This window comes from Emys orbicularis, chromosome 6 (assembly GCF_028017835.1).
Source record: "Emys orbicularis isolate rEmyOrb1 chromosome 6, rEmyOrb1.hap1, whole genome shotgun sequence".
NCBI classification, from domain to species: Eukaryota; Metazoa; Chordata; order Testudines; family Emydidae; genus Emys; species Emys orbicularis.
The window spans coordinates 12,782,043-12,796,170 of record NC_088688.1 but is presented as its reverse complement, the minus strand read 5'-3'; the positions used below and the strand labels follow the sequence as shown (position 1 = coordinate 12,796,170).

At 40.1% G+C, this 14,128-nt stretch overlaps 1 protein-coding gene across 2 annotated transcripts in view; it reads right to left on the bottom strand.

Annotated features, from left to right (window-relative positions):
- Nucleotides 1-2,455: 2,455 nt before the first annotated feature.
- ARK2N (arkadia (RNF111) N-terminal like PKA signaling regulator 2N) overlaps nt 2,456-14,128 on the bottom strand; it is a 57,076-nt gene continuing 45,403 nt past the window's right edge. For both annotated transcript variants that reach the window (XM_065406821.1, XM_065406822.1), the window contains one exon: nt 2,456-2,645. In XM_065406821.1, the coding sequence (XP_065262893.1) occupies nt 2,456-2,645 (190 nt within the window). The remainder of the gene's footprint in view (nt 2,646-14,128) is intronic.

Genomic DNA, 14,128 nt, shown 5'->3' with positions numbered 1-14,128 from the left:
ATGGAAAGCCTCCAATTGCCTTCAGTGGGCTTTGGGATCAGGCCCCAAGTGCATTGGTTCTTAGCCATACAATGGCTAACATTTCACTTTCCTGTCGAGAAGAGCAAAATTGTCCAGGCGCCTTTTGCTCTCTTAAAAAAAAAATCCCCCAAAACAAAAGAAGAAATACTTCCTAGCTCTCCAGTGATTGTGGTTTTTAGATCACTACCCTTTAAAATTGGTTACAAGAATAAAAGAAATATGTAGTGTTTTAAATAAAAGAAAAGAAAACCAGCATCAGACTAAAATACATGATTTGTTTAAAACAAACACAGTGCACAATTGAAGGAAGTTTGGTTAGGATGCAGTCATTTATATATATACATGGAAGTCACATCATATACAAACGGAGAAACAGAAAGTCTGTTTGCAATTTTTTAAATGGAAGGACTACAAATGGGTCCCTGCAGCTCTCTCAGAAACTGATCTTTTAAAGACAACTTCATGAAACAGTAAAAAGCAGCCACACGACATCATCTTTCCAAGTTAACCTACAGCATGGTGCTAATCTGCTAAAATGATGGATGAGTTACGAAATTAACCAATTAGGAAAAAAAAGATCAATAGTCACTATTAATATAGTGTACCAATATTACAGGACAGTTCTCTATTGCAATGAGTATGGATTCCATTCACTACACTCCCTCCCACCCCCAAACAAAGAGACCAATTACTAGAAGCACCAAATACATCTTAGAGGTTATGGTCATGCAACACGCTGATCACCGTTTAATGTTTTAGAATCTTTTAAAACAGAACATAAATCCTTTACCTATTTGATCTTTAAAGTGCAGTCACAACCTTTCCACTTTTTGAAGCAAAGCAAACTGTTTACTATTAACAATACTAGAATCAATTTTTTTTCAACAAATCTGTGCTACCAAAGGCAAAATTCTTGTCCATACAGCAAATTTCTGGAAGCCACCCTGCACTCTTGAAAACTGACACCAAATCAACCAGATCAGGACTCATGGTGTCCTTTCTATTTGCTGTGTAACCCTAGCTGGTAAAAATTCTGTGTTGGAACTGTAGAAAAATTCCATTAAAAGCATTTTGAATACAAAAGGACACATTTCAATTGCACAATAGATATTTAAAGTGAACATCCTCTTGTTTTGAAGTTTAGTCTTTGGTTTTTACCTTGAACAGGAGCCAGTGTGAGTGATTAAGGGCTACTTCAATACTTACTATAGGGACTAATGCTTACTAGAGTGTCTTGTCCAATTGATTTCACTTTAGTAAACACCCAGCTTTGGTAGGTAAGTGTTTGCAGGATCAGACCCTAAGAGAGGTTCAAACACAAGGATAGAAAACATGACCTAAGAATAGGCAAATGGGGCAGAACTACTTAAAACCAAAGGATAAGCGTAGGCCCTGATCCTGCGAAGTACTTAAGCACATTTACAGTTTTAAGCATTTGAGTAGCTCCATTGATTTCAATGGGGCTACTCTAGTGCTTAAAATTACACATCTGCTTAAGTGCTGTGCTGGAATGGGGCCTGACAGAGTAAGTTTTTGGAGAAGAAGATGATTGAAGGAAAGAGGTGAAGTACAAAAGGAACCTTTCAGAAGGAAGAAGATTGAGAGGCATGGTTAAAAAAAAGCAGGATCCTATAATGCAAGGGATTCAGATCCCTTTAAAATGGGCAGGGAGGCTGTCTCTTTTTATTACTATTTTCTTATGCTTTTGTGCTGATCAGCTGCTATTAAGTCATTGTTATTTGGAAAAAAAAATTAACATGCTGTGGCAAATGACCAGTAAAACACCATAGCCAAGAAAGACAGAAGACACAGCACTGAACAGAATGTAAACTATAAATTACATAGAAAACAACAAACCTTTAATTAAAAAGTTGTCCAGTGCACATGTTATGGGCCTTTCTATAAAACGACAGTCCTGCTGGTGAAGAAACCAAATCAAATTGGGTTAATACTGTTGGTCCAATTTTCAGAAGGGCTGAGCACTTGTAGTTCCACTGAAATCAATGGAGGGGGCTCAGCACCTCTCAAGATCAGATCACTGTCTCCGATGCTCACACAGCAAAAACACTAGCTTCTACAAACAAAATCAATTGACTGGTAAATTAAAATCATTTTGATATCAGTGGTGGGAGAGGATGGGAGCGTGTATCCGTCTGCACAATTATTTCTTTAGATTAACACACAATGCATAACTGTAGGTGTCATTTAAATTCAGTGCTATCAAGTTTTCATACTAGGAAAAATCCTCCTTTGAGAAGGTAAAATATTTGAAGCGATATTAAAAGGACACTGCATTCTGATGGAAAAGGAAATTCTCCAGGAGTTTGAAGTCCATAATGCTAAGAACAGGGCTTCTGAAGCTGAAGCTAAAACAATGAACTTCCGTGCCATAAAGAGGGGAAGGGATGGGGGGCAAAACCACAGTGACATTGCATTACAGTAGATATTTGCGTCTGGTATCCTCGTCCAAAGTGAGATCAACTACTTCTGGGGGTGAAGACCAATTCTGCTGGGGGGCCACCGCTGTCCATGACTGTGTTTGCCGAGTGCTAATGTACTGCGAGCCTGAGCCATGCTTCCAGGAAGAGACACTCTGAATCACACCTCCCCTAGGATGGGCACACCTGCAACAAAGCGAAGAGCAAAAGCATTAACACTACTGTCAACTCTCCATACAAGATCCTTAGTTGCAATATTTCAAGGTGTTAATTTGCATCTGATTAACAGGTCTCTTCAAAATTTGCTCATGCCTTTTCCATTTGTGGAGTCCATGAAGGCCTGCCAACATGACGTACTACAGATTTTATACACACACACACACACACACACACACACTGAACAGTAAACCCTTGAACTTGAGCTCACAAAATCACAAACAATGTAAAGCCTAGAATGAAATTTCCTTGCACTCAGTTACTGAAATACAAAGGATCAAATTCTGCCAGTAGAAGTGAGTGAAGCTCCCAGGAAGTCATGCATGCATGGCTCCCAATATTGCAGGGAGACTATGCTCCATAATGTGTAACATCATGTACTGTTCAGATAACTGCATTGTATTGGGGGGGAAATTGGGTATTTTTTCTGCTGGGAATTACAGCCATTAGTCTTTTTAAAGAGGAAATTTTTCAATAGGAGAAACCTTCATGAAGGAAACAGGAAAAAAAAAAATTATATGAGACCAGATTCCCATTAACAGAGGAGATGATACGTGCCTTACAGCGATTATAGTAGAAATCTACCTATGTTTTGTACAATTTTTTTTTTAATTAAGCCATTATACTTTATTTCCTTTGTAGCCCAGTGGGCCAGCATACCTGTATTATATTCACTGCTTTGTATTATATTCTGCTTTATTATATTCAACAGTAATGCAAGGAACCTACAGGCTTGTATCTTGTAAGACATTGGCTTCAGCAGTTAGCATGAGGATTGAGGCCTATGAACTTTGGCATAGATAAACTTAGGTAACTCATAAGTTTTGGGGAACTGGCAGTAGAAAGTAGGGGGGGGATTGGGTCTATAATGACATCAGCCAACAATAGAAACATGGACTAACAACAGCTTCTGGAAGGTTTTGGACAGAACATCCGACCGCAAGAGTGCCATGGCAACGAATTGTCCTACCTGATGAGTTAAAATCATAAATATACTAACCCATAGAACCTAAAGGGTGGAAATACAAATAAGGAAGAGGGGAAAAACTCCTACTGAATATGCATTAGATATGGTAACGTCAGCATAACATCATAAAATTGGCATCCCAGCATGTGGTCAGTTGGAGGGGGAGAGAGAGAGAGAGATGTAGCCCTTGGGAGCGGTCAGAATGATGGCCACTGGTGAAGATGAGGAAGGTGATAGTGATGAGGAAGATAATGGCTAACATTTCAGGCTGTTCTGCAAGGGAAGGTGTGAGTATGGATGTTCAGATGTACTTTCTGTATTATCTTTATTTACCTTACTGAGTTAGAGTGTGTGTGACTTTGCTAAGTGTATTAATAGATTATTTGTAAATATAAAAGAGTTCCTATAGTGTGAGTGTTGCACCTGTGCACATCGGGGTTCCCGATTATATAATAATTTTAATAATATGGGGCTTGATCTTGGTACAAGAACCTGTCTAACCTTAAGGTGATAACTGGGCATTCTTATTCATAATCAATAGGATCAGGCTACAGATTGGCGCCCGAACAGGGGCCCCAAGGGCATACAGCCATAATCTCCCTACCTGGCATAGGTAAACTCACCTCTGGTAAAATCTAAATTAAAGTCTAGGTAAACTCTCAGTCACAATTTGGTTCCTGTCAAAAACACTCACTGTAACTCACCAGGGACTTCCTCTTTCCCCCCCTCAGCTATTGTTCCTCTTTTCTAGTTCTTTGCCTCTAGTCTACTATTTCTGCTTTTCTTAGCAAGAGGGGGGAGGGTATGCCCTCCTGGAGGACAGTAGTAACACACACCCACATCAAACAGAGGAGCACGCGATTTCTTGACCATCACATTCACTTGGCACGCCAGAGGCAATGTAGGACACTCGTGGGTAAGCACTTGTCTCCCACCATTAGATGCCCATGGAAATTGTAACTGTGTAAGGATGCAAGTGGGTGATGCGGAACATCAGCCTGATTGCACTCCTCATTGGGTATTATTGACCAGTCACTGGGGTTTAGAATCACGCAAGGAGGGGATTCCTTTATACACATGTTAAGGGGGCTTGTAAACTGGTTGTAATTTTGAGGTACCTATAAGAGTTACAATGGCAGTTGCATTTGGCCCAATGACCCACACTTTGAGGTGGTGCCAAGAGGCCGCAGGGGCTCAGAACTTGTACGGTCCGGGATACCTTATTTTAGTCCCCTCAGCTCTCCCGGGCTGAGCCCAGATCCATCTATCAGCAGCCTCCCCCTTGCTGCTCTGTAGGTCCCGACTGGGTAATTACCTTTCGATCAGCTAAGAGCACATTAGCCATAGAGGGAAGAGAGAGGGAGCAGAACCCCCATCCCCTCCGCTTTTCTTGAGACTTGTTCAAGTAATTGTTGAAACCGGTTAAGGGGTTAATTATTTAAGAAGGGACGCTTCTACATATGTACAGTGCTAAGTGCTTATTGTGCAGAGTTAGAATGAAGCTAGCTAGTCAGATTTAATTGAGTTTGTTTGAAGTAGGAGTTGGAGGTAAGTGTAGTAGAGTCAGCTCAGAAGTCCGGTTGTGGTTGACCAAAACATAGCATACAAACATATTAAAGATTATGGAGGAGGTTTCATACGAATGCAACATAGGCTAATTTTTAATCACCCTAACTTGTGGGTTTGTTCATATGATCATATGTCTAATGTAACATAACAACTAATGCTTGTCAGTGGGTAATGACTCAAATGGAGAAATGAGAAGCAACAAGACTGTAAGCACAGCTGTAAGTATAACTCCAACTTCCACCAAAGCAGAGTGTTAAAATCCCAGAAGACTAAATTAAACAGCAATATAAAGGAATGGTTGAATAAGAAGTATCAAAGTAACAAGGGAAAAACCCTGACTTACCAGAAAGTACCGAAAGCTTCGTCTTAGAGACTATGCATTTAGCCCATACCCTGTAATCCACCAAGACAACAGGCTCTGTGCCTTTAACTTGTAATTTCTAAGTAACCCTCAGCAGCAAAATCACTTAGGCTTTGACCAGCAACTAACATGTTGCTGAAAGGGGAAGTACTTCTGCACTCTGTGCTTGGGAGGAAAAGGGGAAGCAGGAAAAGAAAATTGCTTCTAACTTGAATTTGGCAGAATATTAAAAAGTAGGGACCCATAAAACATCTAATTATATATATATTTTAAAAATATATATCCCATAAATTAAGAGATAAGGTTCAGCATCCTTTAGACATATTAGACAGAACCTTGTCTAAATGTGCATGTACAAGGTAAAGCAAACTCTGTTTACTACTCCTCTAATCTGTAAGTGGTGGGGGAAGCAGTGCATAAGAACGGCCATACTGGCTCAGATCAAAGGTCCATCTAGCCCAGTTGCCTGTCTTCCAACAGTGGCCAATGCCAGGTGCACCAGAGGGAATGAACAGAACAGGTAACACTGGTCTACAATTTTTGAGAAGTCGTCTGCTTCAGAGATAAAATGTGCTATTTATTATGTATTTTGATGTGCTGAATTCAAATATGACAATTAAAACAAATGATTGGCTACTGTTTCTAAGATACTTAAGTTTTTACATTTTATGTCTATGTATATTGTGTAGATAGAGTTTTAATCATAAATTGTAAACCTAGGTCTTTTCATGTGTTTATGGTTGCTTTACATGATAATATTTCACCTGTCCTGTTTAAGTAACACTTTAAAAATCAGCAAAAGGGTTATATAAATAAAATGTATTATGAAACAAAAGGCAAAAAACTATTATGTACATAGTTTAGTCCTATTCAGTGTCTACTCGGCGCTTCTTGGCTTGTCTCTTGTATTCATTAAATGGAGCATCTCTTGTCACTGTCCAGCAATAGTCTGCAAGCATTGATGGGCTCCATTTGCCCTGATAGCGTTTCTCCATTGTTGCAATGTCCTGGTGAAATCGCTCGCCGTGCTCGTCGCTCACTGCTCCGCAGTTTGGTGGAAAAAAATCTAGATGAGAGTGCAAAAAATGTATCTTTAGTGACATGTTGCAACCAAGGCTTTTCTATGCCTTGAGGAGGTTTTCCACCAACAACCTGTAGTTGTCTGCCTTGTTGTTTCCGAGAAAATTTATTGCCACTAACTGGAAGGCTTTCCATGCCGTCTTTTCCTTGCCACGCAGTGCATGGTCAAATGCATCATCTCGAAGAAGTTCACGAATCTGAGGACCAACAAAGACACCTTCCTTTATCTTAGCTTCACTTAACCTTGGAAATTTTCCACGGAGGTACTTGAAAGCTGCTTGTGTTTTGTCAATGGCCTTGACAAAGTTCTTCATCAGACCCAGCTTGATGTGTAAGGGTGGTAACAAAATCTTTCTTGATTCAACAAGTGGTGGATGCTGAACACTTTTTCTCCCAGGCTCCAATGACTGTCGGAGTGGCCAATCTTTCTTGATGTAGTGGGAATCTCTTGCACGACTATCCCATTCACAGAGAAAACAGCAGTACTTTGTGTATCCAGTCTGCAGACCAAGCAAGAGAGCAACAACCTTCAAATCGCCACAAAGCTGCCACTGATGTTGGTCATAGTTTATGCACCTCAAAAGTTGTTTCATGTTGTCATAGGTTTCCTTCATATGGACTGCATGACCAACTGGAATTGATGGCAAAACATTGCCATTATGCAGTAAAACAGCTTTAAGACTCGTCTTCGATGAATCAATGAACAGTCTCCACTCATCTGGATCGTGAACGATGTTGAGGGCTGCCATCACACCATCGATGTTGTTGCAGGCTACAAGATCACCTTCCATGAAGAAGAATGGGACAAGATCCTTTTGACGGTCACGGAACATGGAAACCCTAACATCACCTGCCAGGAGATTCCACTGCTGTAGTCTGGAGCCCAACAGCTCTGCCTTACTCTTGGGTAGTTCCAAATCCCTGACAAGGTCATTCAGTTCACCTTGTGTTATGAGGTGTGGTTCAGAGGAAGAGGATGGGAGAAAATGTGGGTCCTGTGACATTGATGGTTCAGGACCAGACGTTTCATCCTCTTCCTCGTCTGACTCAAGTGAGAATGATTCTGGTGCATCAGGAACCGGCAGTCCTTCTCCGTGGGGTACTGGGAGTATAGCTGATGGAATGTTTGGATAATGCACAGTCCACTTTTTCTTCTTTGACACACCTTTCCCAACTGGAGGCACCATGCAGAAGTAACAATTGCTGGTGTGATCTGTTGGCTCTCTCCAAATCATTGGCACTGCAAAAGGCATAGATTTCCTTTTCCTGTTCAACCACTGGCGAAGATTTGTTGCACAAGTGTTGCAGCATATGTGTGGGGCCCACCTCTTGTCCTGATCTCCAATTTTGCAGCCAAAATAAAGGCGATAGGCTTTCTTAACCATAGTGGTTATACTGCACTTTTGTGATGCAAAAGTCACTTCACCACAAACATAGCAGAAGTTATCTGCACTGTTCACACAAGTACGAGGCATCTCTGCTCACTTTGGCTAAACAGAAATGTGTCCCTTTGCAAAATCAAACACTGACAAATAAGAGAGCACGACACTGTATGATTTCTAGAGCTGATATAGGGCAATTTGTTCAGCAGAGTGATGTAAGCTTCGTTATGATTGCATCATCCATGACTTCTAGGAATAACATGATGCAATTCATATCATGTATGATGCAATACCAGCTTCAGATTGCATCATTCATTGCCTAAAAAGCAAGTACTGTCCAAACCCAGTCATAGATTTATTCATAGATCCAGTCAAAGATGTATTTTAGTCATTTCTGGTTTAAATTGAGATCCCTTCCCCTTATAACTCACTTATCCTCCGCCATTCCCAAGTCAAGGGTCGTATATACTGACACAATAGCATATCTTGAAAACTAGAGCCAATCAACAATTTTAAGCATCATTTTCGTTCTCAGTGACCCAGAATTAGTAAAGTTTGACTACATTTATTTCAGAAGCATTTTGGCTGTAGAGCAGTGTAATCATCAAGTGATCCATCCCCTGTCACCCATTCCCAGCTTCTGGCAAACAGAGGCTAGGGACACCATCCCTGCCCATCCTGACTAATATCCATTGATGGATCTATCCTCTATGAGAAAAAGTAGAAAAAGGAGTGAGGTAAAGCCTTTAGGGAATAGTCAAGCATCAAGTATTTATACTGTTTTGTTACTTGCGTGTTTGTATTAGGTATATTCCTAATTTAACTGATCGGTTGTGCATTATTATTCCAAAAATAGGTATCAAGTTGGATAAGTCTGAAATTGCAACTAACATGGTAAAGGAAGTCAGCAACATATTATCTTTCTGCTTCACACACGAATTATTATTTTAAGGAACTATCAAAGTCTCTCACAAGCGACAGGTAGAAAACTTTGCTACTACAATATAAATCATGCTTATTATTATAGGTCCTAATTCACAAAAATAAAATGTTGAATCTATCTAATTGCAATTTTCCCTTTATATTTCCTAAATAAAGCATGTGTTAATATTTTTCTTTTTCGCCCATTTCTGTTTTAATCTAGGATCTAAAGACTAAAGAAAAGCAAGCTCCTGACTAAATCATTAAACTTATTTTATAGACAAACCAAGGTTGTAAACCCAGGACAATTAATAAATTTCAACCTTTAGGTTTCCTGGACCTGCTCTGAACAGCAATATTTAATCCATTGGTGGTATGGTTTGTGGTATGTTGGGATTACTTATTTGGATTAATTTTTATGTTTTGTGTCACTGACTAGGTTATGATTTTTCATACTTTTGTTTTTATTGCAACAACAATCTTTTTGCGTGCAAAGGTGTAAATAATAAAATTATCATCAGTAAAACATTTTTCTTTGTGGTACCACACTATTTCAGTATTAGAATTAAAATCTAATTACGATGGGTGTGTCCCTATATGACAGTTGGGATGGTTCAATCTTTGCAGAAATCAGTCAAAGATAGGTATGTTTGTCTCAATGAATAATTTAATTTTAACTAATTGATATATATATACACATACACACACACACACACACACACAATTTTGATTTGGAGTTTGTCAGGCAACGTGGCCAGTCTGGCAGAACCCAGATTAAAATTCAGAAGTTCATTGAGCAAACCACCATCATATTACTGTAGGATTAATAGCTATCTTACAGCTACAATGCAGCAGTCTTGATGTCCCGACAGTTTATTCAGGGAAGCACCTGGCCAATTACATGCAGACTTGCAAGCTCCAGTGTTTGTACCATGTGAAGGAAGCAAAGAAAACAGACTTTGTTGTAAACCTCCAAATGATGACCTCTAACGCTAAAGTAACTATGGTCGGGAGTCAATGGCAGCAGCCCGGTATAGGACACTCTTTGGTGCACTGGTATCATCTTCAAAGCCATATTATTTCGTCCCCAAATGGCAGTATACTGAACTTGGGGAGGACGAATTATCATGGAACAGTATTGAATTTATTGCCTGAACTGATGGTACCAATGTATATATGTACTAGAAAACAATATGTACAGTAACTCCTCACTTAACGTTGTAGTTATGTTCCTGAAAAATGCGACTTTAAGCGAAACGATGTTAAGAGAATCCAATTTCCCCGTAAGAATTAATGTAAATGAGGGGGTTAGGTTCCAGGGAAATTTTTTTCACCAGACAAAAGACTATATATACATATATATATACACACACACACATACATACACATACACACACACACAAAGTAAGTTTTAAACAATTTAATACTGGTACACAGTGATGATGATTGTGAAGCTTGGTTGAGGTGGAGGAGTCAGAGGGTCGGGGAGGGATAGCTCAGTGGTTTGAGCATTGGCCTGCTAAACCAGGGTTGTGAGTTCAATCGTTGAGGGGGGCCATTTGGGGATTTAGTTGGGGATTGGTCCTGCTTTGAGCAGGGGGTTGGACTAGATGACCACCTGAGGTCCCTTCCAACCCTGATATTCTATGATTCGATATTTCCCTTACTGCTAAATGATGAACTAGCAATTGGCTGAGCCCTCAAGGGTTAACTCTCTCACTCTACAAGGCAGCAGGAATGGAGGGAGATATGCGCATTTCCCCTTTAAGTGCACTGCCTTGTTAATTAGATCAGCTTGCTGAGATCGCAGCTGCTGCAAGCTCCCTCCCTCCTGAGTCCTGGTGTGTCCCCCCTGCTCTATGGAAAATAGGGTAAGCGGGGTGCAGGAGGAGGTGGACACCCTGACATTAACCCCCCCTCTTCCTTCCCTCCCCCCCCCCGCACAGCAAGCAGGAGTCTCGGGGAGCAGCTCCAAGGCAGAGGGCAGGAGTAACACATGGCAGTGGGGGGAGGGACAGCTGCAATTGCTAGCCTGCTGGGCAGCTGCTGCACAGAGAACTTAGGGGAGTGGGGGGCTGCCGGTCCACCCTGGTTCCAAGCCCCCACCAGCTAGCTGCAATGGGCTGCTCTTCCTGCAAGCAGTAGACAAAGCAGGCGGCTGCCAAACGACATTAGAAGGGAGCATTACACAACTTTAAACGAGCATGTTCCCTAATTGATCAGCAACGTAACAACATTAACCAGGACGACTTTAAGTGAGGAGTTACTGTATCTAAAATGGGCCTATTGTAAAGGGCATACCAGGTAAAAGGGCAAACCTTAGCTATAAGCTAATGAATGTAGCTATGTCACTTTTAGTAACCTGCAAAAAAGTCTGTTCTCTAATCAGTAACTCCAGGGTGGAAGGTGGCTACACTAATGCCAGGAGTAGTAATGGATACAATTGTCATATCAATTTCTGCATACAGTACACACACATAGCACAATTTAAAATTAGGAAAGGCCCCACATTTAATCAAGGATTAGCAGTTGCTAAATTATATTGTTGAAACTGTTTTTAAATATGGAACAGGAAGAGCCACTTGCTTTAATTCTTATTAAGACCTGCCACTGAGAACTCAGATATGGGGTCTGTGACACTGCACCCTAATTAAGGCTCTTATTTAACTACGATTACATCATGGCACCTCCTTGTCTGTGTTCAATTCAGATGAGGATGTGTTCGGTCATTTGGCAGCTATTCACTCATTAGGTCATCTTGAAGACAACATCTACGTTACATGCATCAATGTACCTCCTCCGGTAGCATATCACCCAACACGGGAAACTCCATTGATGGCCTGTTGCTCTGGATAGGGGTATCAGTACGTTGGCGGATACAAGATGTTTAAGGTGGACACACAGCAGCGTGGCCAGAAGGAAGGTACCAACAGAATTTGTTGTCACTGTTGTTGGTAGCCTACCAGATTAACCAAGTGAGTAGTGTGTATAAGAATGGTGACGTATAGTGGAGATGGCCAGTATGGTAATGACTGAATATCAAGGTATTTTTATGGTCAATTGGAGTGCAAAGTCACAGGTTTATATTTTTGTTACACCCCACAGGCACCTATACACATATACTTACTGGGCAGATGGCACTTCTCTTTTACCAGTCATCTATTGGGTTATGTAAAGCACAGGTTTTAAGCATATGATAAGGCCCTAAATTAATGTGATAAGCTTCATTAACTATCACCCTATCAAGGAAGAGGTGTCTGTAGCCCAGTGGGCCAGCCTTACCTCTATTATATTCATGGATTTATATTACATTCTGCTTTATTGTATTCAGCAGTAATGCAAGGAACTTACAGGCTTGTATCCTGTAAGACACTGGCTTCAACAGTTAACATGAGGATTGAGGCCTATGAACTTTAGCATAGATAAACTTAGGTAACACATACATTTTGGGGAACTGGAAGCAGAATGTAGGGGGGAATTTTGTCCATAATGACATCAGCCAACCATAAGAACATGAACTAACACCAGCTTCTGGAAAGTTTTGGACAGACTATCCAACCGCAAGAGTGCCATGGCAACGAATTGACATATATGATGAGTTAAAATCATAAATATACTATAGAAGGACACCTTAAGATTAGTAAGGGGAGGAAATACAAATAAGGAGGAGGGGAGAAACCCCTGCTGAATATGCATTAGACATGGTAACATCAGCGTAACATATTATAAAATTGGCATCCCAGCGAGTGATCAGTTGGAGAGAGAGAGAGAGAGATGTAGCCCTTGAGAGGGGCCAGAATGATGGCCACTGGTGAAAATAAGGAAGATGATGAGGAAGATAATGGCTAATATTTCAGGCTGTTCTGCAAGGGATGGTGAGAGTATGGATGTTCAGATGTACTTTCTGTATTATCTTTATTTACCTTACTGAGTTAGAGTGTGTGTGACTTTGCTAAGTGTATTAATAGATGTATTTGTAAATATAAAAGAGTTCCTATAGTGTGAGTGTTGCACCTGTGCACATCAGGGTCCCCGATTATATCATAATTTTAGTAATATGGGGATTGATCTTGGGACAAGAACCTGTCTAACCTTAAGGTGATAACTGGGAATTCTTATTCATAATCTATAGATCAGGCTACAACATTAACTCAAGACTACCTGCATATATGTGAATATATGGATATTGTAACTGTCCAAATATAAGGCACTAATTTAACAAAACAATTAAGCTTGTAATGATTAAAGACAATGGGATTTCAGCATGGGCTTGAAGTTAAGCGCATGCTTGAGTGCTTTGTTAAACTGAGGCATAAATATGTTACCTTACAACATACTTCCAATTGTTATACTGCATTACTGACAGACAGCAAGAGAAGTACCTGGTAATATTTAGGAAGAAACAAAACAAAGCAAAGCAAAAATATACAGATATATTTTGCTACAAAATGGAGTGGTAAAAAAGTTTTTACTGGCACTGATTTAGGATTGTCGCATCTCTTGCCACTGATAACCTTCTTTAAATAAGTGCTAGTAAATCTTTCAAACCACTCCATGTGTTCCAAATTTATATTTTTAAATTCTGTATGATGAAAGATAGATGAATTTTCCCAGATCTATTCAAGTTACATTCCCTGCATTTCTCTGTGATGGGAGACTGAGATTTTTCTAATTCTATTTGATGAAAATCTTCCTTGTCCAAGCTGATTTTTTTTAATGTTTCTTTTACTGCTCTTTAAAAGTACTGCATTCATGTTTCCTATTCTGCCTGCGACCTGCTATTTAACCTTAGATTTAAAGTTCAAGGTGGCATTTCCATCAGTTTTCTCAAATCTTTTGGAGTTCTATATATCTACTAAAGGTTCATTATAAGAAGAAGTTTAGAGCTCTAGCTAAATCTAGATTTTTTTTTTTTTTTTTTTTAAGAAATGCCTTTAATAATAATAATTAACAAGACAAGACAGTGGCCAAAGCAGAAGTATCTCATGATGCTTGAGTCTGCACGAACATAATAGTTACGGTGCATCGTTCCAGTGTAAAATTACAATCTCTTTGGGCTAGTCTGTACTGCGTGCTAAATCGGCGCTGCTGCAATTGATGCAGCGGTGTCCATTTAGTGGGTCTGGTGAAGACACAATGAGTCAATGGGAGAGGGCTCTCCCGTCAACTTCAA